The sequence below is a fragment of the Mobula hypostoma genome, chromosome 1 (genome assembly GCF_963921235.1).
Source record: "Mobula hypostoma chromosome 1, sMobHyp1.1, whole genome shotgun sequence".
Lineage (NCBI taxonomy): Eukaryota > Metazoa > Chordata > Chondrichthyes > Myliobatiformes > Myliobatidae > Mobula > Mobula hypostoma.
The window spans coordinates 80,833,034-80,860,173 of record NC_086097.1 but is presented as its reverse complement, the minus strand read 5'-3'; the positions used below and the strand labels follow the sequence as shown (position 1 = coordinate 80,860,173).

At 40.2% G+C, this 27,140-nt stretch overlaps 1 protein-coding gene across 12 annotated transcripts in view; it reads left to right on the top strand.

Moving 5' to 3' along the window:
• Positions 1 to 26,546, top strand: part of LOC134348361 (alpha-(1,6)-fucosyltransferase) — an 877,712-nt gene extending 851,166 nt beyond the window's left edge. For 11 of the 12 annotated variants that reach the window (XM_063051654.1, XM_063051603.1, XM_063051613.1 and 8 more), the window contains one exon: positions 25,627 to 26,546. In XM_063051654.1, the coding sequence (XP_062907724.1) occupies positions 25,627 to 25,956 (330 nt within the window). In that variant the 3' untranslated portion in view covers positions 25,957 to 26,546. Of the gene's footprint in view, positions 1 to 19,423; positions 19,502 to 25,626 lie in introns of those variants that run through there. The other variant, XM_063051698.1, reaches the window with a different exon arrangement.
• The last annotated feature ends 594 nt before the right edge of the window (positions 26,547 to 27,140 follow it).

Here is a 27,140-nt window from a genome sequence, read left to right as displayed (position 1 = left end):
TAGTTGGAGGAACAACATCTCATATTCCATCTGGATAGCCTGCAATCTAATGGCATAAACATTGAATTTTCTAACTTTTGGTAGTTTTCCTCCTACCCCTTCCCTCTTCTTCAAATCCCCACTCTGGCTCCCCCTCTTACCTCTTCTCTTCACCTGACTATCACTTCATCCTGGTGCCCCCCCATTTCCCTTTCTCATGTGGTCCATTTTCCTCTCCACTCAGATACCTTCTTCTCCAGCTCTTTAACTTTTCCACCTATCACCTCCCAGCTTCTTACTTCACCCCTCCCCCATCCACCTGCCTTCTCCTATCACCTTTGAGCTTGTACTCCTTCCCTCCCCCTGCCTTCATATTTCTAAGTACTTCCTCTTTCCTTTCCAGTACTGACGAAGCATCTTGGCTGAAACATCAACTGTTATTTAGTTCCTTAGATGCTGCCAGACTTGCTGAGCTCCTCCACCATTTTGTTTGTGTAGCTAATGCTTGAATAAAGGAGTAAGGAGGGAACGATCATTATTGTCCTATTGTCATTGGAGTTTAGAAGAATGTGAAATTATCCTCTTTAAGTTTATTAGATTCTGGTTAATTGCTATAGGGTATGTTCTCTGAGTTGGAGAATTAAGAACCAGGACTCAGGGTAAGGGAGAATCCCACTTAGAATTGAGAAGGCCAAGAATTTTTTCTCAGAGATCTGTGATCTACTCTGGAGAACTGCACAAGCAGAATTCAGGCTGTGATAGATTCTAAATTGAAAGAAAAAACAAGGATTATAGTGTTCAGGCAGGAAAGCAGAGCTGAGGTCAACAATAAAATCAATTGTAATCCTTTTAAATGATGTAGTAGGTTCAAGATACTGTTGGCCCACTTCAGTTTATTATGTGCTCGGATGTAATCACTAACATGGCTGTTCATGTTTCTGGAGGTGGTTAACACTGAAAAGCTGTTTGACTATTCAGGTGATGAACAAAGAAAGATATTCCTTGAGCGAGGATCAAACATAAGCTGATGTTCGATTATCAAAGAATTGTGAAATCTGGATTGTTAGTTTTCACTGTTCTGTTCGAAGAGCCTTGACTAACTTCAGAAGGTCTTGCAAGACTTCAGATAAACTTCACTTTATAAATCACACTTGCTTTCCGATCTTTTGATTGTCCAAAGCTTTTTGGCGTGAATGAGCTAAATGTGTTAGCTCGTCAAATTTATATTGTAAATATTAGCATCTTATTGAAAATGAATATGAGAATAAAGTCAAACTCCCACTACTAAGTAAGATAATTGCATATTCTCAGGCTCACACTCTTAAAGGCAAAGAAATCAAATAGAATAGATGTTTGATCATAAAGACTGTACTGTGTTGTCAGATGTTACCATCTGACTATTGAATATGATGCACAAGGGAACCCAAAACTATAATAGATGCTTTAGGAAAAGTATTCAGAGCTGCTTTTAAGAAACCTAACAGCATCTTGATGCTGATAATGTATTCCTAGTCCGTGCAGATACATGCAGTACGAGGCTTTTGATGATCCTGTGAAGAGAAGAATAGCACCAGTCTTTAATCACATTTGAAGTTTCTGAAATTGGAAATTTAAAGCGGCTGATTAGGTGAAATTCTGAAGAAGTGAGCAAATTAATAAAGACTCGAGGGGAAATGCTGCAGAGTAGTTATTTACTGCCAGTAACACTGTTTTGAACTCAGAGCATGAAGTTTGTTCATTTTCAAGATACTTTTATGCCAATTCTCACATGAAGAAATCTTTAAATGTGCACATTTAGTTTTTAAAAAAGCACTATTACCTTAAGGGATGGATATGCGGCTCTAATATTCCTGCCAGGTCTAAAGTAGTAATTGAGTATGAAATATATACTCTAGAGGTGGCTTTCTAAAACATAAGACTCCAGTGTCAACAAAGGATGTCTTCAAAACTGTTTGATTTCCTTACAAGGGAGATGGAAGCAACGTGTATTGTATCAGAGTCTGTTGTTATGTTAGAAAGCAAGCATGTGAGTATCAGCTTCACTTATTCTTCTTCTATTTTCACATTACTGAACAGGAAAAATACAGGGGGAGAAACAATGGGATTGATAGAAAATCTCCTTGCAGTAAGCTGTCATGTGATGGTTTAGTTGGCTCTTTTCAGGGCTTCATCATGTTTTCCTGATGCCTGACGTCTACCCCTAGATTATGAATATTGCCATATAACAGTTACCCTATGCCCTCAACCAGTCATTGCACATAGAGGTCATGACTGTCAGACATCGCAAGGATAAAGGGTTATTTTTTTTTTAACAATGATACAGAGGAGCTGAAACTACAACTGCATTGAATTCATTAGGCTTGGGGCCTGCATTTTGTTTTTTCCATGTTTTGATTTACGGACAAACTGTATTTATAGTGAATTTACACGATTGAAATTCTTAAAGCTATTTCTACCATCACACCCCTTACAGACCCTGTGTTGATAGTTCAAAGTAAATTTATTATCAAAATACATGTATGTTACTATATATAACCCTGAGATTCATTTTCTTGTGGGCATACTCAATAAATCCAATAACTGTGATAGAATCAGCGAAAGACTCTACTGAACAGGGTAGACAACCAGTGTGCAAATGTCGACAAATAGAGTAAATACAAAAGAAAAAAAAGAAATAATAATAATTTATAAAATAAGAATAAATATCAAGAACATGGGAAGAAGAGTCCTTGAAAGTGAGATTACTGGTTATGGGAACAGTTCAGCGATGGGGCAAGTGAAATTGAGTGAAGTTATCCCCTCGAGTTCAAGAGCCTGAAGATTGAAGGGTAATAACTGTTCCTGAATCTGGTGGTGTTAGACCTGAGGCTTCAGTACCTTCTTCCTGATGACAGCAGCGAAAAGAGAGCATAACCTGGGTCATGGAGGTTCCTGATGATGGCTTTGCTTTCTTGCGACAACTCTCCATGTAGATGCCTTTAGTGGTGGGGAGGAGTTTACCTGTGATGGACTGGACTGTATCCACTACTTTTTGTACGATTCAAAGGCATTGGTGTTTCCATACCAGGCTGTGATGCAGCTGGACAATATATTCTCCACCACACACCTATAGAAAGTTTGTCAGTTTTAGATAGTTTCGCAGAATGCTGCCGACACTGACTATTGCTTTATGTAATTAAATTTGCATCTTGTTTTGAATAAAGGAAACAAAGAGCAACATAATATTTCATTTTTCGTTATCTCAGGATAAATGTTTCAATGTCAACCCTGAGGATACGTTTAGACAGCTTCATTTCAAAGGAGTTTCAATCGTCTGGTATTGCAGCAGTTTTGATGTTTTAGAGAGGCTTTGATAGGGTTTGCCCACAAAATCACCACTATATTTATGAACCAGTGGTGAGCTGTGCATAATAGTAAAGAGAAATTATCCCAATGTGGATCTATAGTGCTGGTGCCTGATGTATCTTATCCTTTATTTTCCCAGCATCAAACCTGCAAGAGCACGGTTACAGCTAAATTGATGATTTCTAGGCCCAGGAAGTAATTGCTCTTTGTCACTCCAGAAGACAAGAACCATAACTTGTTACATTGTATATTTGGACATCGTTTAAAGGGGCACTTGAAATAATTCACAAGACAGCTTCAGAATTTATTGAAGGCTGCTCACCCACCTTCTAATGTGTTTGGACTAGTGTACGGCTTTTGGATATCTCAATGGAGTGGTAGTCAACCAATCTAGTGAGGTACTTTGTCTGAGAGGGCCCACTCCCTATCTAGTGGGTCTCCCTCCTCTTCCTAGCAGTTTCTGGTTCTACGGTGGGTTTGAAGAAAAGAATATTAAGTCAAGTCAAGTTTATTGTCTTTTAACTATATGCATGTAGATAACTCTATAATATATATACATATGAGACAACATTTCTCTGAACCAGGGTGTAAAGCACAGTAGCACACATAACATTTATGGAGGTTAGGATAAAATCTACAAATGATGCACACATAAATAACAAACTAAAGTACATTAGTATTAAATATTGTAAGGTACGGAACAAATTAACCAGTGACACTTTGAATACAATGTGGCCGGGAGTTCAGAAGCCTAATGGCCTGGGGGGAAGAAGCTGTTTCCCATCCTGACCGTTCTTGTTTTTATACACCATAGTCTCCTGCCTGATGGTAGAAAGTCAAAGAGGATGCTGGACGGATGGATGGGTGGGATCCTTAATAATACTAAGGGTCCTGTGTACACAATGCTCCTGATAAATGTTCCCGATGAATGGTAGGAAGACCCCTATGATCATCTCAGCTGTTCTCGCAGACCATTGTAGGGACTTAAGGTCCGGTGCTTGACTGCTCCCATACCAGATGGAGATGCAACTTGTCTGGATGCTCTCAATGGTGCTCTTGTAAAACACAGTTAAGATGGTTGGGGGGGCGGGCAGGGTTGGGAGCTTTGTTTGCCTCAGTCTTCTTAGGCGGTGGAGGTGCTGCTGTGCCTTCTTGCTCAGGGAAGTGATATTAAGGGACCAGGTGAGGTCATCTGTTCAGTGAACTCCCAGGAACTTGGTGCACTTAACTCTCTGTACAGAGGAGCTGTGTATTCGCAGAGAAGGATGGTTTGTCTGCACCTTCCTGAAGTCCACAATGATCTCCTTTGTCTTCTCCACATTCAGGCTTAGGTTGTTCTCACACCATCCGTCTGCCGCTCCACTTCCTCCTTATATCCTGTCTCGTCAGCGTTCTTGATAAGGCCAACCACTGTGGTGTCATCCGCAAACTGGATGAAACTGTTCGACCTGGATCCTGCGACACAGTCGTGCATCAGCAGTATGAACAGCCAGTGCTCAGCATAATGGGAAGAGAGATGATGTTGCCCACACAGACTGACTGTAACCTTACTGTTAAGAAATCCAGTATCCAATTACAGAGGGAGGTGTTGAGACCCAGTGAGGACAGTTTTCCCACCAGTTTCTGGGGTATGATGGTGTTGAACGCCGAAGTGAAGTCTATAAACAGCAGTCTGATATGTGAGATGCCACTTTCCAGGTGGGACAGGACAGAGTGGAGGGCAGAGGCTATTACATCATCAGTAGATCGATTAGAGTGATAAGCAAACTGGAAAGGGTCCAATGTAGCCCGGGGAAAAGCTTTAAAGTGCTCCATGGCCATTCGCTCAAAGCATTTCATAATAGTTGGTGCCATTGGACAATCGTCATTTAGGCAGTTTTCTGTTGCCTTCTTTGGCACTGGAATGATGGTTCCTGCCTTGAAAACCGAGGGGACAATGGATTGCTCCAGAGAGATGTTGAATATATCTGTCAGCACCTCGGTTAGCTGGGTTGTGCAGTCTTTCAGACCCTGACCTGGTATATTATATGGCCCCACAGCTTTGCATGGGTTGACTCTGGCCAGGGTCTTCCTCACCTCAACTTCAGTTGGATGGAGTATCTGCTCCCCAGGGTGGTGCCTTCCTCACCAGCACTTTGTTCTGCACATCAAACTGGGTGTCAACTACATTCAGCCTCTCTGGGAGTAAGTCACCAGTGATGTGCAGCATAGACTTGTAGTCCATAATCCTCTGAATGCCCTGCTACGTGCATCTCGTGTCTCTGGTATCGCAGAAGTGGCTGTAAATTCTCTGAGATTGCTCCACTTTTGCCTTCCTGATGCTGTCACATCTCCCGATCTAAAGACGGCATCACGATCCCTCAACTATGCATGGACCTCTGCCGTAAGCCATGGCTTCTGATTTACCCTCACCTGAATGCGTTTCATGATGGTATCATCCTTAACACACTTCTCTATGTAACATGGACAAAATGCTGGAGGAACTCAGCAGCATTTTGTGTGTGTTGCTTGGAATTCCAGCACCTGCAGATTTTCTCTTGTTTGTGACACTTCTCTATGTAGCCGGTCACAGAATCCACATATTCCTCACTGTTAACATGGTTGCCATAGGTAGCACCCTCTCTGAACATTCTCCAGTTCGTGTTTTCAAAGCAGACCTGTAGTGCAGAGAATGCATAATCAGACCAGGTTTTCACCACCTTTAGAACTGGTTTGACCCGTTTGATCACTGGTTTGTCTGCTGGAGTTAACATTACAGTTAAGTAATCTGAGATTTTTCTTATACCTTAATTTCTTAATAAGTTGGAAGCTGTGGCTGGTAACTCTCTATAGTAGATACAGGAGGTGTGGAAGTAGATAAGTATAGGATAGAATATGTGTGTGTATCAATATTAAAAGGAGTATATGTAGTGCAAGAGGTCACCTTAACATCTCTCATTAATATTTTTTCCAGAATTGCTCTTTCACCTATGGATTTCCCACCTGAGTGTAAATCATTCACTAGCATTATTGTGTCACCTTCATAAAACAGTGATACTCTGTCCAGCTTTTCTGTCCCTCACTGCAGCCATTGTGTTTGTTGTCATGGGAAATGTACCTTTAAGCACGGTGCCTTTCTCTGATTACATGCAGTAAAATGGCGGCAGATATGATAAACTGGGAGTGCTCCCATCAAAATTCCCACAGGTTATGATTAAACCCTTCTTTCTGAGTGGAGATCTCAGGGGAGCAGTGACCTCATAGGCATCTGCTGTTTCCTTAACAGCTTTGTTTTACCTATCGGGGTTGTTAGACCTGGGCTGAACCCCCTGAACCTGGAGGACTGGTGGACCACTCTTAGTCTGGCCTCTAACCATTGATCTGTTTGGCATGGGTGACCCTACTAATGGATGGCAGGGTGGAGATATGTCTCTACCAAAGGAGGTGTAAGGTGCTCCTTCCTTCTGCTAGCCTACAGGTCTTTCTTGAGCAAGGTGTAGCACCTGCTTAGCTCCCCCCCCCCCAACCTATCAGGGCTACGTGAAGTCAAGGGAGCAGATGGTGGATGGTCGTATGAGCAACTGATGCATATCACAAGTCCTGGTTATGCTATCACTGATGCCAGGCAGACAATCTCTAAAGTGTATTGATAATGGTGTGGTCACCTGTCTTGTAAAGATACTGCCCAGAAGAAGGCGATACCAAACCACTTCTGTAAAAAAAAAATTGCCAAGAACAATCATGGTCACCATGATTGCCCACGTCATAGGACAAGACACGTATGATGATGATGATGATGATGATGGCCTTTCCTAGATCCAAAGCATAAAGCCCTGACTCCTGCCAACATAGCTCTCTGGGTTATTTAGGCATGCAAACCTCCAAACCACAGTGAGATTGTGGTAATCTTGGAGACCATACCTTCTTTTCCGTAAATCTAAGAATCTTTCGCCACTTTAAGTAAGAGTGACAATTCTAATATCACAAAACTCTGTAATGTAGAACTAATTTACTTTGTCTATGAATTTCCTAAATTTAAACACCCCATTCCAGTCACAGCATAATTATATTAGCAATAAATCATTCTATTCTCGGTAATCATTAGTATAATAGAAAACATAGAAAATAGGTGCAGGAGTAGGCCATTCGGCCCTTCGAGCCTGCACCACCATTTATTATGATCATGGCTGATCATCCAACTCAGAACCCTGCACCAGCCTTCCCTCCATACTCCCTGATCCCCGTAGCCACAAGGGCCATATCTAACTCCCTCTTAGATATAGCCAATGATCTGGCCTCAACTGTTTCCTGTGGCAGAGAATTCCACAGATTCACCACTCTCTGTGTGAAGAAGTTTTTCCTAATCTCGGTCCTAAAAGGCTTCCCCTTTATGCTCAAACTGTGGCCCCTCGTTCTGGACTTCCCCAACATCGGGAACAATCTTCCTGCATCTAGCCTGTCCAATCCCTTTAGGATCTTATACGTTTCAATCAGATCCCCCCTCAATCTTCTAAATTCCAACGAGTACAAGCCCAGTTCATCCAGTCTTTCTTCATATGAAAGTCCTGCCATCCCAGGAATCAATCTGGTGAACCTTCTTTGTACTCCCTCTATGGCAAAGATGTCTTTCCTCAGATTAGGGGACCAAAACTGCACACAATACTCCAGGTGTGGTCTCACCAAGGCCTTGTACAACTGCAGTAGTACCTCCCTGCTCCTGTACTCGAATCCTCTCGCTATAAATGCCAGCATACCATTTGCCTTTTTCACCGCCTGCTGTACCTGCATGCCCACTTTCAATGACTGGTGTATAATGACACCCAGGTCTCGTTGCACCTCCCCTTTTCCTGATCGGCCACCATTCAGATAATAATCTGTTTTCCCATTTTTGCCACCAAAGTGGATAACTTCACATTTATCCACATTAAATTGCATCTGCCATGAATTTGCCCACTCACCCAACCTATCCAAGTCACCCTGCATCCTCTTAGCATCCTCCTCACAGCTAACACTGCCGCCCAGCTTCATGTCATCCGCAAACTTGGAGATGCTGCATTTAATTCCCTCATCCAAGTCATTAATATATATTGTAAACAACTGGGGTCCCAGCACTGAGCCTTGCGGTACCCCACTAGTCACCGCCTGCCATTCTGAAAAGGTCCCCTTTATTCCCACTCTTTGCTTCCTGTCTGCTAACCAATTCTCTATCCACATCAATACCTTACCCCCAATACCGTGTGCTTTAAGTTTGCACACTAATCTCCTGTGTGGAACCTTGTCAAAAGCCTTTTGAAAATCCAAATATTCCACATTCACTGGTTCTCCCCTATCCACTCTACTAGTTACATCCTCAAAAAATTCTATGAGATTCGTCAGACATGATTTTCCTTTCACAAATCCATGCTGACTTTGTCCGATCATTTCACCGCTTTCCAAATGTGCTGTTATCACATCCTTGATAACTGACTCCAGCAGTTTCCCCACCACCGAATGTCACCAATGTCACCAAATAAACTGTGAGTTTGATTAAGTTTGCTATTTCCAAAATCTTTTAAATGCAGAAATAAATCGAGTGAGGAAGACAGCAAGCTTGCTAATCAAACATCATTTAATTTGTAAAAAGCAGCTTAAGTGAATTTGACAGTCACTTTTCATTACATGAAGTAGTTGGAGTCTATTACCAATGAACATTTCAGGATTATTTTTCCTTAATTATATCAGATGACTTAAGTTAGGAAACAGCTATTATTTTATCTTTGAACAAGAGCTATATGCGAAAAATAAAAGTTTATCTTTTATGAGAATTGAAAATTCTATTTATAATTCATGTTTTTTATAGAAGATAGTGTGTCTGACAACCTCTGGTTCTTTGAGGAGGTAACCAAGAAAGTAGATGAAGGTAAATCAGTGAAATGCTGTCTATATGGACTTTAGCAAGGCCCTTGACAAGGTCTCTCATTGTAGGCTAGTCTGGAAGATTAGATAGCATGAGATTCAAGGGAAGATAGCAGATTGGTTCAGTGTTAGGAAGCAGAGGTTATGGTCAACGGTTGTTTCTTGGGCTGGAGACCTGTGTCTAGTGGTATGCCATGCGGGTCAGTGCTGGTACCTTTGAAATTTAAATAAATGATTTGGTTGTGAATGTAGAAGGCATGTTTAGTAAGTCTGCGGACGATATTAAAATAGGTGTTGTAGGTAGTGTGATCTAGTGCAGGGTGATCTTGATCAACTCGGTTATGAGGCTAAGGACTGGCAAATAGTTTTCAATCCAGATAAATGTGAGCTATTCTATTTTGGGAGATTACATCAAGGTAGGACTTATACACTGGATGGTAAAGCTCTGAGGAGTGTTATAGAACAGGGCTAAAGTTCATTGAAGTGGTGTAGAAAGGGTGGTGAAGAGGGCATTTGGCATGCTGGTTTTCATCAGTCAGGGCACTGAGTAAAGGAGTTGGGAAATTATGTTACAGTTATTTATATAAGACAATGGTAAGGCTGCTCTTGGAGTATTGAGTACAGTTTTGGTCACATTGTGGATGGAATACTGGTATTAAACTAGAAAGAATGCAGAGAAGATTTACCATGATGTTGCTTAGACTTGAGGACCTCAGTTGTAAGGAGAGGTTGCGAAGAATAGGACTTCATTCCTTGTAACGTAAGAAATTGAGGGATGACCTGACAGAGATATGTATAAGGTCATGAAGGATATAGATAGGGTGAAAGCATGTAGTCTTTTTCCCAGGGAGGGCTGCTAAAAACAACAGGGAATAGGTTTAAAATCAGAGGCAAGAGATTTAAAAGGGACGTCAGAAGCAGGAGCTTCATGCAAAAGGTGATACATTCTGGAATGAGCTGCCAGACATTGTTTTTGAGGTGGGCATATCAGCAATGTAGATCAGTTTGTGGATAGGAGGGGTTTAAAGAGTTATGGACTAAACACAGACAGATGAGACTAACTTACTGGGAAACACACTCAGCATGGACCAGTTGGGCTGGAGAGCCAGTTTCCATGCTGTTTGATTCCATGTAGGAAATATTGGACAGGATGACCAGACTAAAAGAGGAAGTATTAAGAACTTAACATTGTTGAAAGTGGATAAATTGCCAGGCCACATTGAAGTATACCTTGTTCAATTATAAGAAGCAATTGAGGACACTGCAGAGGCCTTGGCCATGATTTTCAATCGCTCCTGGCTGCAGGAATAATGCTGGAGCTTTGGGCTACCACTAAGGTTGTACTCTTGTTCTAAATAGGAGGATGACAGCAGCACATAAATACTCAAACAACAGGAATTCTGCAGATGCTGGAAATTCAAGCAACACACATAAAAGTTGCTGGTGAACGCAGCAGGCCAGGCAGCATCTCTAGGAAGAGGTGCAGTCGACGTTTCAGGCCGAGACCCTTCGTCAGGACTAACTTAGTTCTGACATTAGTCCTGACGAAGGGTCTTGGCCTGAAACGTCGACTGCACCTCTTCCTAGAGATGCTGCCTGGCCTGCTGCGTTCACCAGCAACTTTTATGTGTGTTGCCACATAAATACTGTCCAGTTAGTTTAACTTCAGTGCTGGGCAAATCAATGAAGTTAATTCTGAAACACAGTGTGAACCCTCATTTAAAATGACACAGATTAGTCAAAAGGAGTCAGCATGAATATGTCAAAGAAAGGTAGTGTTTGACAAACACTTACATTTTTGAGGAGCTTACAAGGAGGATCAAAGGTAAAGATGAGCTTTATTTCTCACGTGTGCTGTACATTGAAACATACAGTGAAATGTACCATTGGCATTAACCAGCAGCACAACCTAAGGATGTGCTGGGGATAACACCCAAGTGTTGGACACTAGAGCACCAGGAGAAAGCCCTCACAGTCATGGGGAGAATGTACAAACTCCTTACATACAGCAACAGGGTTGATAAGGATACTGCATTTCAGGTAGTCTGCATAGATGTAAGTAATGCTTTTAACAAGGACCTGCACAGAAATGTGATTAAAAATGTACTGTAAATGTGCCTGCGATAAACAATAAAGTGAAAAAAGGATTGTAAAGTAGCTCCATGGTAGGAAGCAGAGGATAATAGTTGACTTGTGGTTTAGGACTTGTTACCACTGAGTTCTCAGGTTCATTTCTCAGATCCTTGATTTTGTGATGCACATTTTTGTTTAGACCTAAGTGTAGAGCCTGATTAAGAAGATTGCAGATGTACAGAAAAGGACCTTGTGATTTACATGGAGGAAGAAAGCTTTCAACTTCAGAGGAAAAGAGCTGATCTGGTCAACTGGGCCAAAATGTGCCAGGTGGAATTTAATCCAGAGAAGGATTCGGGGAGATATAGCAAAGCAAAGGAATGTACAAGGCTGTGCAAAAGCCTTAGGCACACACACATATATGTATGTATATATGTGTGTGTGTGTGTGTGTGTGTGTGTGTGTGTGTGTGTATATATATATATATATAAAATGTATGTGCGTGTATAATATATTATATAATATATATATTACATACATATATAATATATGCATATATGTGTGTGTATAATGTATATGTGTGTATAATATACATATCACATACATATATATATAATATATGCATATATATGTATGTGTGTATATATGTGTGTGTGTGTGTGTAGCTAGGGTGCCTGACTTTTCCACAGTTCTGTAGCAATTTTATGTATTGCACCGTACTGTTGCCACCAAAAAAACAAGTCTCATGACATATGTGAGTGATTGATGATAATTCTGATTTTGATATAGGTCTCTATTGTGGACTGAAAGTGGGAAGGGGGCAGGGAGAGGGGAATCATAATTAGAATATGGGGAAGGGAGATGGGAGGGTGCAGGAGGCACCAGAGAGACATTCTGTAATGATCAACAAACCGGCTGTTTGGAATCAAGTGACTTTGCTTGGTGTCTCAGGGCTGTGTGTGTCTGCACGTGTGCCATCCCACCCAGCACCCAGGCCCTGCCACTCCTTCTGTGCACCTGTTCCATGTCCCTCTTCCGGCACTCCACCCTCACCATTCCCAACACCTGATGTTCCTGCCAGATTTGCAAGCTCGTTTTTGACAAATACAGTACAGTGCAACGGTCTTAGTCACCCTAGCTGTATATATCTGCCTGAAACTTTTGCACAGTACTTTAGATATGACATTAGATGATGAGATGGCTATTGAATTGTATTCATTTACATTAAGAAGATTTATTAAATGAATTAATCAACCACAAAGAGAATAAAACCTGTGGTCCACACATTTTCAAAGAATCTGAGGAATAGAGAGCAGAGACAATAATAGGCCAACCAATTGTAATAATTGGTTAGAAAAAGCTGTGGTGCCAGAAGACCGGTTGGTAGTTAATCCGATCCCTGTATTTAAGGAGGAAGGTAGACAATGCATTAATAAGCTAGAGGCTATGTGGAAAATATCCTGAGGAAATTTGTAGCAGGTTGCAAGAGGACATTAAGAAATTTGCAGAATGGGCATATAATTGGCAAATGGAGTTCAGCACAGGTAAATGTGAGCTGGTACATTTTGATAGGAGAGCATTCACTTATTTCTTTGAAGGTCAGGGAATGGTAGTAGAACAAAGGGACCTCGGAGTACAAAATCATGATAGGTTTAATCTAACAGTTAGCAAAGCCATAGAAAAACAAAAAAAAATGCAACATAGGCATTATTACTAAAGGAATGTAATTCAAAATAAGGAAGTTATGTCAGGTTTAAGTTAAACTGTACTAAAGCATACTGCTCATAATTCTGGTATCTATATGAGTGCAGTAGAAAATTTTAAAGCCTGTACTAGAATTTAGTCTCTGTTCTGTCGAGTGAAGAAGGCTGAGGTGTGACTTGGATATCTTTAAAGTTATCAAGGGTTTTGATAGAGTATTGCAGAGGGAATGCTTCCACTTATAGGGAAGCATATAATTATAGGCTGTTGAAGTAAGGTGCTCCCCAGGAAATCCAATAAGGAATTCAGAATAAATTTATTTAGCCAAATGGTGGTGAAAATCTGGAATCTGTTACCAAAATGGGGATCAAAATAAATATTATCAAAGCCAAGTTCAGAATATTGTCATTTAACTGCAAACATGTATACCGCCAAACGAAGCAGTGTTCCTTCGGACTAAAGTGCACAACACTGTGCATATAATTCACATACATAACACATGAAGTAATATTACCACAAATAAATTAACAAATAATAAGGTGCATATACAAATCAAGCTAAAAAGTAAGCAGTGTAATGCTACTGATGCTTCATATGTGATGAGACCTGGGTGGTGGCAGGGAGTTCAGTAGCCTTAACGGTCTGGGGGAAGAAACTGTTTCCCAACCTAAGAGTTCTTGTCCTAATGCGATGATCCTGTCTGACGGAAGGGTGTGAAAGAGATTGCTGGATGGATGGGAGGGATCACTGATAATGCTAAGAGCCCTGGGTATGCAGCAATCCTGATAAATATCTCTAATGGGTGGAAGAGAGAAGCCAAGGATTCTCTCAGCAACCCTCGCAATCCTTTGTAGGGACTTGTGGTCAGATGCCTTGCAATTCCCATACCAGATGACAATGCAGCTGGTCAGGACACTCTCGGTGGTGCTGCTGTGAAACTTGGGTAAAATGAGGGGAGAAATCCTCAATCAGCTCAGTCTTCTCAGGAAGTGGAGACACTGCTATGCTTTCTTGACCAAAGAGGTGGTGTTAAGGGACGAGGTGAGATCGTCAGTTATGGGGACTCCCAGAAACTTGGTGCTCCTGACTCTCTCTATGGAGGAGCCATTTATGTGCAGCGAGGAGTGGTCAGCGTGCTCCTTCCTGATGACCACAATCATCTCTTTGGTCTTGTCCACCTTTGGACTCAAATTGCTGTACTCACACCATTCTACCAGCTGCTCTGTCTCTTCTCAGTATGCCATCTCGTCATCGTTGTTGATGAAGCCAACCACTGCCGTGTCGTCAGTGAACTTGTTGATTCTGTTTGAACTGGATCTAGCAGTGCAGTCCTGTATCAGCAGTGGGCTGAGCACACAGCCCCGGGGAGCACCAGTGCTCAACATGATGGAGCTAGAGATGTTTCTGCCAACATAGACTGACCGTGGTCTTTCTATCAGGAAGTCCAGGATCCAATTGCAGTAAGAGGGGTTGAGGCCCAACAAGGGATTCTAAGGGATGATCATATTAAATGAAGTCAATTGAAGTCAAGAAACAGCATCCCGGCATATAAGGCACCATTTTCTGGATGGGACATGGTGGAATGGAGTGCACAGACTATGGCATCATCAATGGACCAATTTGAGCAATAAGCAAACTGGAAAGGGACCAATATAGCAGGAAGATGGGATTTAATGCAATCCATAACCAGTTCTTTGCTTCTTTGGAATTCGACATAGTCAATCAATAATTTCTTCAACTAAAAGCAGTATAAATAAGCCTGTTCTAAAATCTGCAGAGAGGCAGAGAGACAGACACACACACACACACACACACACACACACACACACACACACACACCACCTACCTCTTAGAGGGAACATTGGTGATTCATGTGCCATTGTGATAGGTGGAAATTGCCTACAGACTTAATCATTGAGAAGGGAGGGAATTGAAGATTGGAAGAAAATGAATTAAAGCTGGAATGGTTAGAAGTGAGCCATGTCATTGTTTGTGAATACAGAGTACTCATGTTACCCAATTACCTGGATCACAACAAGTTTCAGTAAAAGTAAAATTCAATATTTTCAATAAAATGGATTTCATTATGGAGTTTAATTTAACGTTTCAGAAATAGATACATCTGACCTGAAACTGGCTTCTGAAAATAAAGTGTCAGAATTTGCTTGCAGAATAATTGAGTTTATTGGGAAAGCTGTTGAAATGAGTAAAATAATCCAGAATTTGGCAGCTATGAAGAAAAAGCTAAAGAGCAAGGATTTGCTGTAGATTTGGAGTATTTGCAATTTATTGCCTCAGGTCTTGCAGAATGAGGAACTCGCTCTCAGCTGATTTGTGCTGTGAGAAGGAACTGGAATGTGAGAACTCATACTTCACAGCACAAGGAGCCTTGTAGTCTTCTGCTAATGCAATTAAACATTGAAACACAGGCCAGAAGTGTTTGAAACTGTGTACCACTCACACATAGTAAATGGAGATGCACAAATAGTAAACTAGTCTTAATTTTTTCACTTTGTCGTTACCTATTTCTCCCAATGAGGTCTTTATTTCACTTTCACCTCAATTCAATATGTTCTATTATTATTTTTCTATCCTTAAATTTGATTGTGCATTGGTTGGAGCTGAAAAGTGACAAAAATATCCAACTCGTGCTGTTCCCATTGATGATATCTGCTCCAGGCAGTTTGTTTTCAGTGTGCCACACTGTTATTAGCCTTGCTATTCTGCTATGTATTAAAATGTAAATACCATCAACTTTATCTTTCCTTTGTGACAAATAGCTGATGGTCAGTAAATTGAAACAACCACCTTGCTAATGGCAACAATGTAACTTTGAGAATTTCTTACTCAAATTTATTCAGAAAAGCTCTCTTCATAATTGACTCCAGGAGATTAAATTCATGGTTTTTCTGCCACAAAAATACTCTTGAGACTGACCCTGAATTTCAATAGTGCATTGTCCATTTCACTGGCTTAAAATGTCCCCTTAGATATCGAGTATCAGAGCCTGCTTGCTCAGGTTCATTCTGCACCAGAGGTGAACAGTATCCATGAGATTGGGCACTTTGACTGGCATCTACAGTACACTGTATAGGTAAACGAGGAATCTTAAAGCCCTTGCGAAATTGGTTTGGAAGTGCCAGCTTCATGCGCCAAGAACCTTGAGAGCTACAACAGTGTTCCTAAGAAGAGAACTATTAAATGGGATGTAAGGAGAGGTTTACTGTGCAGCTTCCCTCCCCCTCCCGCCCCCACTGAATAATTGAGGTTTGCATCTTTCAAAAGAAGGGCAGGTGACAGAGTGTGGTTAAGATTTTCTTTCTTTCTTTTTAAATCTTTTTATTAAATAAGTATACAAAAAGGTAAGCCATATAGACACTAATACACTGTTAGAATATAATAAAATTACAGAAGATATTAATACAAAAAAAATACTACAAACAATGTAATTTAAACATAACATACCAAGGTAACATAATAGTATACTAATTTTATATATATATATCAATAGAGAAAAGGAAAAAAAAAAACCCCCAAAAAAAACCCACCGTGCAACTAACTAAAAGCAAAGCAAAGCAATGGGCTAACTTGAAACCAAACAGAGTTAAACTTAAAATCACGTCCTCAATCCCGACCTCCATTAAAAACAGTAAAAAAAAAACAAGAAGGGTATATATTACATTAAATGAAAATATTGAATAAAAGATCTCCAAGTCTGTTCAAATTTAAATGAGGAGTCATAAAGATTGCTTCTAATTTTCTCCAGATTCAAGCATAGTATCGTCTGAGAAAACCAAAAAAAGGTAGTTGGAGCATTAAGCTCTTTCCAATGTTGTAAGATACATCTTTTCGCCATTAAAGTAAGAAATGCAATCATTCTACGGGCTGAAGGGGAGAGATTACTGGAAATTTTAGGTAGTCCAAAGATAGCAGTAATAGGGTGAGGAGAGATATCTATATTCAATACCTTGGAGATAATATTAAAAATGTCTCTCCAAAAAGTTTCCAAAGTAGGGCAAGACCAAAACATATGAGTTAAGGAGGCTATCTGCCCTGGACATCTATCACAAAAAGGATTAATATGAGAATAAAAGTGCGCTAACTTACCTTTGGACATATGTGCTCTATGAACAACTTTAAATTGAATTAGGGAATGTTTAGCACAGATAGAGGAAGTATTGACTAATTGTAAAATCTGCCCCCAGGTTAAGATTTGACAAAGGGATTGAGTTTGGTTTATACAAGCAAAGGCCAAGCACAGTGCGGTAGGCGGAACAGCCTACACAGGATATTTGATGCTTTTGTGATTTCTCAGTTCCTTGGAATGATGTTGTGTTGTTGTAAAGCAACATCTTAAACCCACAATAAGGTTACAGTTTTAAAACCATCCTGGCTTGCCCCTAATTATTTTAATAGTAGAGCAGTACTTTAAAGGGCAGGGAAAAGTTTGAACTCTGAGGTTGTGTTTATTGACAGTTATCACAAAGAACATAAGTCATCCATGTGGCTGCTCTCATTAAAGGACAGATACTCGCGGTCCTAATTACATGGAAGTGTACCATTGGCACTGAACACTCAGTTTAACTTTCTCCTTGAACGGCATGGGCTCTCAAAGCAAATACCACATTTCCTTGAGTGAGTCAACTGTTTTTTGGAGACCTCCCATGCTGACTTCATTTAAGTCCTTCAAAGTGTTAAAGGATGGCAGTATCTAAGAGTTTTGCCTGAAGAGCAAAGATAAATCATTTAACACACATCAAAGTTGCTGGTGAACGCAGCAGGCCAGGCAGCATCTATAGGAAGAGGCGCAGTCGACGTTTCAGACTTTCTTCCTTCAGTCAGTCCTGACGAAGGGTCTCGGCCTGAAACATCGACTGCGCCTCTTCCTATAGATGCTGCCTGGCCTGCTGCGTTCACCAGCAACTTTGATGTGTGTTGCTTGAATTTCCAGCATCTGCAGAGTTCCTGTTGTTTGAAGATAAATCATTTGCCTCTTTCCAAAATTGGGCACTTCATGTTTCAGCAAATGCCAGGTTTTGAGAACAAGGTGATGAGTTATTAGTGAGGGCCTTAACTTCACTGCTAATTATGAATTAATAGTTGAGCGCACCATAGTAACATAGTAATTAGTGCAAAGCTGCAACAGCTTGGAGTTTGGAGTTCAATTATGACATCCTCTGTAAGAAGTTTGTACGTCCCTCCCATGAATGGGTAGGTTTCCTCCGGGTGCTCCAGTTTCCTTCAACAGTCCAACGTCACACCATTTTGTAGGTTAATTGGTCTTGTATAAATTGTTCAGTGATTAGGCTAGGGTTAATTAGAAGGGCCTGTTCCATGCTGTATCTCTAAATAAAAGTAAATAAATAAATAAAGTGACAATAGCTAGAGCTGAGGGTATGAACAGCCTAAGTTTATTCCTCTTTCCTTCAAGTTAATATTTTTTAATTTGTCATCCTGGGTAACAATTTGATACATTGCTCAAAGTTATTCTCCTCCCACCCCAGTCCTCCCCCATTCTACCTTATAAATCAGTTCTCTGCCTCTGTTAATCCTCTGCCTCAAATGATCTGGATTTAAAACTTTACACCATCAAATCTAAAATTGTGACAGAAATTAACTAAAGTATTGTTGTAATTAATAACACCTGCCCTCCATAATGATATAGTCTCCTTTAAACTGTTTGCAAAATCTCTTCCCTTAGCACTTGCTGCTCAGCCAGGCCAGCTTAACTTGTCTCAGATGTACGAATATTTTCAAGCACAGCTCCATCTTGACAAAGGTTTATGTTTGTTTTCTCTGTTTGCTTGAACGATAGGTTTCAAATTGGCAGTTCTGACAAATACAATGCTTTTAAAGCAGTCATATTAATTATGCTACATTTCTTATTTCAATTGAAATGGCTGCAGATTCCCAAATGAAACCGACTCCTGAAACTTGTGGGTCAAAAAATTCTTATTTGATTTCACTACTGAGCACCTCAAGTGATATAAGAAAGTAATCGAAGCATATACACAATATATGGAAATCCAACTGTGGGTCATTGAATTGGTTTATCCTTTTTAACAGCATTGAAAAGGGTTCAGTTGGAGGCAGATACGTTATAACGTCAAACACCACCATAAAGAAAGGGTTGAACACTGTTTTAGGTGGATGGCAATCTTTGCTGCCCATCATAGAGAGTAAGTGCAAATCAAAATGCATTCAGAATAGAGTATACTGGAAATGCTCAGTAGATCAGACAGCAAGAGAAGCATTAAATATTTTAGGTCCAGCACCCTTCATCAGAATTGGAAAAGGGTAATGACAAGTTAATTTCCAGTCGTAGAGAAAGAGGGGGAGAAATGAGTAAAACGAAAAAAATGTCTGATCAAGTGAACCAAGTAGCTCAATGTAGCATTTAAAATAAGTTCAATTTGATCCCAACTACTACTCGACTTTTCTTTCTTTCCAGGAGGAGCAGATCTCAATTTTAGCCAGGTGAATTTTGTTGTAAGACTGCACAGAATTGCGAATATTTTAGATTGAAAGTAAGTGAAAGCTCAGATTTCTTCAGAAGCTCATCAGCTCTTTGTAATCTTCAGTCGACAAAGCCTATTAATTGAAGCTGACTTGTTTGGAAAAAACATTTACTGAGAAGCAGTAAAACCATGTTGGCGTCACCACAGGAAATCTAAAAGACAGTTCTTGTAGGTGAGGTAGAATCTTTGAAGAAATAGAGTTGATCTTCCAGCTTTCAGTAGAATTGAAAAATAAGTAGAAGTTTTAACGGTATTTGAGTGAGTACAAGAGGTTCAGAGTATATAAGGGTAAGGTTGAGGGCAGCAATGATAAAGGGATGGAGTGAGGAGTTGCACAGAAAGGACAGTGGACATGGCAAGAATCAATGGTGGTAACACAAGTTAAGAAATAATAGCAACATACATAAAATGCTGGAGGAAATCTGCAGGCCAGGCAGCATTTACAGGAAAGTGTAAACAGTTGACGTCTCGGGCTGAGACCATTTTACTGTTTTCTATTCACTCTTTTCCATTGATGCTGCCTGGCCTGCTGAGTTCATCCAGCACTTTGTGTGTTTTCCTTGGATTTCCACCATCTGCAGATTTTTTCTTGCTTAAGAAATAATATTGGGAATAGCAGAATCACTATGAACACATAATCATTGAAGATATGGGATGAGTGATTGAAAGCTAAAATTGTGGGTATTTTGCTAGAAATGGCTAAATTGAAAGATGAAATGCAGCTCCTCCAGTCTCTAATTACCTTCATTAGGACTGTAAAGGAAACAAGTGATGGAGTGCTCCGAATAGGAATTATAGAAGTGACTGGTGGCTAGAGGTTCATGCTCAGATCAGTGGACTATGCTAATATGTCCACTAAAGCAATAATTTCACGTGCACTTGATCTCCTCAGTGAACAGAAGGCCCCATTGTAAGTAACAAATAATAATCATATATTGCATAATCTGCAGAGAGATAGCAGGCAACTGCAGGAAACATAAAGTTGCGGTGGTAGGGGATTTTAATTTTCCATATATTGATTGGGACTCCCATACTGTTAGGGGTCTAGATGGTTTAGAGTTTGTAAAATGTGTTCAGGAAAGTTTTCTAAATCAATATATAGAGGGACCAACTAGAGGGGATGCAATATTGGATCTCCTGTTAGGAAATGAGTTAGGACAAGTGATGGAAGTCTGTGTAGGGGAGCACTTTGGTTCCAGTGATCATAACACCATTAGTTTCAACTTGATCATGGACAAGGATAGATCTGGTCCTAGGGTTGAGGTTCTGAACTGGAAGAAGGCCAAATTTGAAGAAATGAGAAAGGATCTAAAAAGCGTGGATTGGGACAGGTTGTTCTCTGGCAAAGGTGTGATCGGTAGGTGGGAAGCCTTCAAAGGAGAAATTTTGAGAGTGCAGAGTTTGTATGTTCCTGTCAGGATTAAAGGCAAAGTGAATAGGAATAAGGAACCTTAGTTCTCAAGGGATATTGCAACTGATAAAGAAGAAGAGGGAGTTGTATGACATGTATAGGAAACAGGGAGTAAATAAGGTGCTTGAAGAGTATAAGAAGTGCAAGAAAATACTTAAGAAAGAAATCAGAAGGGCTAAAAGAAGACATGAGGTTGCCTTGGCAGTCAAAGTGAAGGATAATCCGAAGAGCTTCTACAGGTATATTAAGAGCAAAAGGATTGTAAGGGATAAAATTGGTCCTTTTGAAGATCAGAGTGGCCGGCTATGTGCGGAACCAAAGGAAATGGGGGAGATCTTAAATAGGTTTTTTGCGTCTGTACTTACTAAGGAAACTGGCATGAAGTCTATGGAATTAAGGGAAGCAATTAGTGAGATCATGGAAACTGTACAGATTGAAAAGGAGGAGGTGCTTGCTGTCTTGAGGAAAATTAAAGTGGATAAATCCCTGGGACCTGACAGGGTATTCCCTTGGACCTTGAAGGAGACTAGTGTTGAAGTTGCAGGGGCCCTGGCAGAAATATTTAAAATGTCGCTGTCTACAGGTGAGGTGCCGGAGGATTGGAGAGTGGCTCATGTTGTTCAGTTGTTTAAGAAAGGATCGAAAAGTAATCCGGGAAATTATAGGCCGGTAAGTTTAATGTCGGTAGTAGGTAAGTTATTGGAGGGAGTACTAAGAGACAGAATCTACAAGCATTTGGATAGACAGGGACTTATTAGGGAGAGTCAACATGGCTTTGTGCGTGGTAGGTCATGTTTGACCAATCTATTGGAGTTTTTCGAGGAGGTTACCAGGAAACTGGATGAAGGGAAGGCAGTGTATATTGTCCACATGGACTTCAGTAAGGCCTTTGACAAGGTCCTGCATGAGAGGTTAGTTAGGAAAATTCAGTCGCTAGGTATACATGGAGAGGTGGTAAATTGGATTAGACATTGGCTCAATGGAAGAAGCCAAAGAGTGGTAGTAGAGAATTGCTTCTCCGAGTGGAGGCCTGTGACTAGTGGTGTGCCACAGGGATCAGTGCTGGGTCCATTGTTATTTGTCATCTATATCAATGATCTGGATGATAATGTGGTAAATTGGATCAGCAAATTTGCTGATGATACAAAGATTGGAGGTGTAGTAGACAGTGAGGAAGGTTTCCAGAGCCTGCAGAGGGACTTGGACCAGCTGGAAAAATGGGCTGAAAAATGGCAGATGGAGTTTAATACAGACAAGTGTGAGGTATTGCACGTTGGAAGGACAAACCAAGGTAGAACAATAAGGGTTAATGGTAAGGCACTGAGGAGTGCAGTAGAACAGAGGGATCTGGGAATACAGATACAAAATTCCCTAAAAGTGGCGTCACGGGTAGATAGGGTTGTAAAGAGAGCTTTTGGTACATTGGCCTTTATTAATCAAAGTATTGAGTATAAGAGCTGGAATGTTATGATGAGGTTGTATAAGGCATTGGTGAGGCCAAATCTGGAGTATTGTGTTCAGTTTTGGTCACCAAATTACAGAAAGGATATAAATAAGGTTGAAAGAGTGCAGAGAAGGTTTACAAGGATGTTGCCGGGACTTGAGAAACTCAGTTACAGAGAAAGGTTGAATAGGTTAGGACTTTATTCCCTGGAGCGTAGAAGAATGAGGGGAGATTTGATAGAGGTATATAAAATTATGATAGGTATAGATAGAGTGAATGCAAGCAGGCTTTTTCCACTGAGGCAAGGGGAGAAAAAAACCAGAGGACATGGGTTAAGGGTGAGGGCTTCTTCACACAGAGAGTGGTGGGAGTATGGAATGAGCTGCCAGGCGAGGTGGTAAATGCGGGTTCTTTTTTAACATTTAAGAATAAATTGGACAGATACATGGATGGGAGGTGTATGGAGGGATATGGTCCGTGTGCAGATCAGTGGGACTAGGCAGAAAATGGTTTGGCACAGCCAAGAAGGGCCAAAAGTCCTGTTTCTGTGCTGTAGTTTTTCTTTGGTTTTCTATTGCTTTCTCACAAGGCCTTGAGAAGTGAGCAGGTGAAAGGGTAGAAGTTGTATCAGCTAGTATCAATTCACTGCTTAAAATTCACAGGCTTCAGAGAGTGAAAAGGTTAGGAAGCACAGATGTAAGCTTGGGACCATCCCACTCTGGAGGTTATCAGGTATCCAAGAAACTTGTGGCCATAACAGTACTAAACTTCATAAGCCTGCTACTCAAAAGAAAACTTTTAACTTAGAAAAGAGATCTTTCATCACAGAAATGAAATTATGTTTAATTGATAGAGAAATGTTAATATAAAAATCACAGCCGTTGGTTTGGTGACTATCACAGTGAAAAACAAGAATATATTTGATGGTTGAGCTAAAGTACCATGTACAGCGTCAAGAAGCTACAGTTCCAGCACATGATGCCTTTCTTTCAAACCTGCCTAACTTTGCTAAAGAATAGACCAGATCCAAATGGAATCAATAATAATAGTGAATTCTTTTAGGCCTAACAAATGTTAGCAAAGATTGATAACAATCCAGAGAAGAAGCTGTGAGAATTGACTAAAAGCATAAGAAATTGGAATAGGGGTTAGATTCATAGGCCCTCAAGATTGCTCAGTCATTCAATGAGATCGTGGTTGATTTATTCAAAGCTCCATTTTCCTTCCTGTACATTGTAGTCCTGGACTATTTTAAAGACTAAAGATCTGTCCATTTTTGAATATGGAATGATGAATATCTGAAAAGCTTTTACTTTCAACCTCCATTTTGCTGAAGTTTCCACCTTTTGATGGAAGTAATACCATGGTACCTCATTTAGGCTGCATAAGTATCGTTGTAACCTAATACCTTTCAAGAATAATGTCCCTCGCTATTTGATTGAAGGATGAAGAGCTCGTAGTTCAAACCTCCTGAATGGTAGAGTGTTTGCTCCTCTTGTAGTGGTGCACACAGATCTTCAATCCTGGCCTGCAACATTGAGCATTACTTACTGAGCATCAGTGTGTAGGAGTCTGTATAAATAATTCATTCCATTGAAGTGATCAGAATTGAATTTCAAAAGCAGAGTACAAAGTATTGATGCAGCTGTATAACACATTTAGTGCTAATAACCAGGGAAGAATTCCTAGTAGTCATCCTTACTTAGCTGCTATTATCCTTCTAAGTGGAAATGTGTGTCTTCCCAAAATCCGGTGTTTCACTGTGATTAAAGAGTTCAGTAAGAGTGAGAATTCAGATTAAATCAAGAAGATTGACAATGTTTATTTCTCTTCCTGCAGCATTGTCCCCTTTTATGTTTGACTCATGAATGATTCAAGTTTACAGTCAGATTTTTCTTAGTCATCTTTAACTGAAATGTAGATGGATTGTGATGGTGGCATTAATAATACTCATTCAGCAGTAAACACACTTATACCAGATAAATCCTTGGCTTCTGTTACTGCAGTTTTCTTTTCTTTTTATTCTATGTTGCTTTTAAAACTATTCTTTTAACTGCTGAAAAATGGTCTGTTTTTTAAAAGTGATCACAGCTGCTTTGTTCTTAAACAAGTGGTCCTGGCTGTATTCAATTACTGTGAATTGGTGAGTGGAGCATGCTGAATTAGAGAGGGGAAACAGGAGATGTCCAGAGAGGAAAAAAATCTACCCGGACAGTGTTTGCCATTTGTCGAGGTTAACCAGTAGCCTGGTACTGTAAGGTTTTAGGTACAGTAGATACATACTCAGGCAATAATGTAGGCAAGGTATAGTTGTACAACCTATTGGTTAGGCCACATTGAAGTACTGCTCACCAGCCTATAGAAAGCATGCAACCAATCTAGAGAAAGTGCGGAACAGATACACAAGGTCATTGCCTGGATTGAAGGGTTTGGGTTATCGGTGGTGATTGAATAGACTAGGTCTATTTTCCCTGGAGTGAAGGATGCTGAAAAGTGATCTGAAAGGGGTATTCAAAGTTATAAAAGACTTTAGAGAGATAACATGGAGGGGGTCATCTAAAACTAGAGGGCATAGATTTAAGGTTTAAAGGGGATTTGTGCAAAGACTAGTTTCTTATCTGGTATGAATTGACAGAAGGTGGTGAAATTAGCAATAATTACAACAATTATGAGACATCTGGACAATGAGTAAATTTATGAGCAGGGCATAAAGAAATATAGAATTGGTGCAGGCAAGTTGGATTGGTCTTGATAGGTGTGATGTTCAGCATAGAGACAGTAGGCCTGTTTTTACACTGTAAGACTCTGAGTCTAATAACAGATACGCAGATGTGGTTTTACAAGTGAGTACCATAATTCAAAGCGATTAAAATTGGGCAGAGAACTAAAACTTGATATTTCTAACACCTGGCTTCTAATACTTAATAGCCTATAAACATCCAGGCTATGTTTTCATAAGTAATTCTCTGTACTTTAATGGAATCCCACAGGTCCTTGAACTAACATCAATGCCTTGGTCCGTTGAAGGTATTTTGCATTGTTGAACCGATCACTGCACAGATGGCATAGGATGAAATATGTGAGCTCCAATAAAATATACAAAACTTTAAAATATTTTGCTTTTTTCATGGTTGAAAATTCAAACTCAATCCTTTTATAAACTTTACACAAGAACATTAAGTACCTGCCAGGTGAAGGTCAAGAACAATTTTATTAATTATACTGCAAAGTAGTGCCACTTTAAACTGACACAACCATTACTCTGTGTTTCTATTTCCCAGGTTTGTCGAGTGGCCTATGAGATAATGCAAACATTACACCCAGACGCATCAAGTTATTTCCATTCTCTGGATGACATATACTACTTTGGTGGACAGAATGCACACAATCAGATTGCAATTTACCCTCACAAACCTCAGACTCCAGAGGAAATTGTATTGGAGCCTGGAGATCTGATTGGAGTGGCTGGCAACCACTGGGATGGTTATTCCAAAGGCATCAACAGAAAATCTGGGCGAACAGGCCTATATCCATCTTACAAAGTGAAGGAGAGCATCGAGACCATTAAATACCCAACCTATCCAGAGGCTGACAATGAGAAGCCAGAGTAACTGCAAGGACACTCCACAGCCTCGGTGAATGTATCTCGCCATAAATCTGAAATCTGAAAGCCAACATTGTTTTTTAAACTTTGAGTTCTGTGCAGATGCATCCATCTCTCTCCATTATCCTGCTGTTGGTTGTGTTTGGTTGTCTGCCAATAATTCACGGTTATCCTCAGTGACTGACACTGACCCATTGTACAGGTTAGAGCATGAGCAAATGTCTGTCCAGTCATGGTGCCTAACATTCTTCAACCTTTGACCTTCCTGAAGAACCATGTCCAATATTAGCAGTGAGATGTCTTTGAAATCTTGGCTTGAAGGAAAAACATTAAACTTATCAGGCAGGAGAGATGTAATCATGAAGACTTAATCCATTCTGCAGCCAGTTCTTAAGATGACGTTTTCGCAAGAATTGAAAGTGTTTCTCCTTTACAAGTGTAGGTGAAGGGAAGGTCAGAATGTCAAATGCACATCCTCATTTCACAGTCTTTTGTAAAAGAAAAATCATGGACAGAATCTTTAATACATAATGTTTCCAGACATTGTCTTTGATAACAAAAATAAATAAATCTAAATGAAATCAACTGAGTTAGTGTTTTTCCTCATTGTCGTTGATATATTTAGGATTTGGGTGGCATTCATTTGTGGCATTAGCCTTCAAATCTCATGAACGTTTGTAATCTCCTTTATTTCAGCAGTTTAGGTTTGATTACTGTATGCTACTCAGCTCTTAACTATTAACATGGTTATTTAACACCATTGGATATTAAATTAATATGCCCAAAATTTGATCTCCTGAACTGCGCCTTTTTAAATAAATCTGCATGAAATATAAAACAATGTGATGCCAAATCGTTTCCAAGGTTCCCTGAAGTAGAAAATGTATTGTTCATGGCAGAAGAAGATTTATCACTCTGTGTCAAACTTGATTTTCATGTCGGACACTATTTTATTGAGTTGATGACTTTTATGTTCAAGTTTTGATAAAGAGTATTGACTCGAATTTTTCTAATGGACTAGCCCAACTCTCCTGCTACAGTTGAATTCAAGCTAGAGTTACTAAATAATGATTGGGAACAGGATTATCGGGTGGAGTTCGGGAATGGGAATCTTGAATGGTGCTTGAGAACAGGAGTCCTGGTTGGGGTGCAGGTTCAGAAGTGGAAGCAGTGGATAGTAGTTCAAGCAGG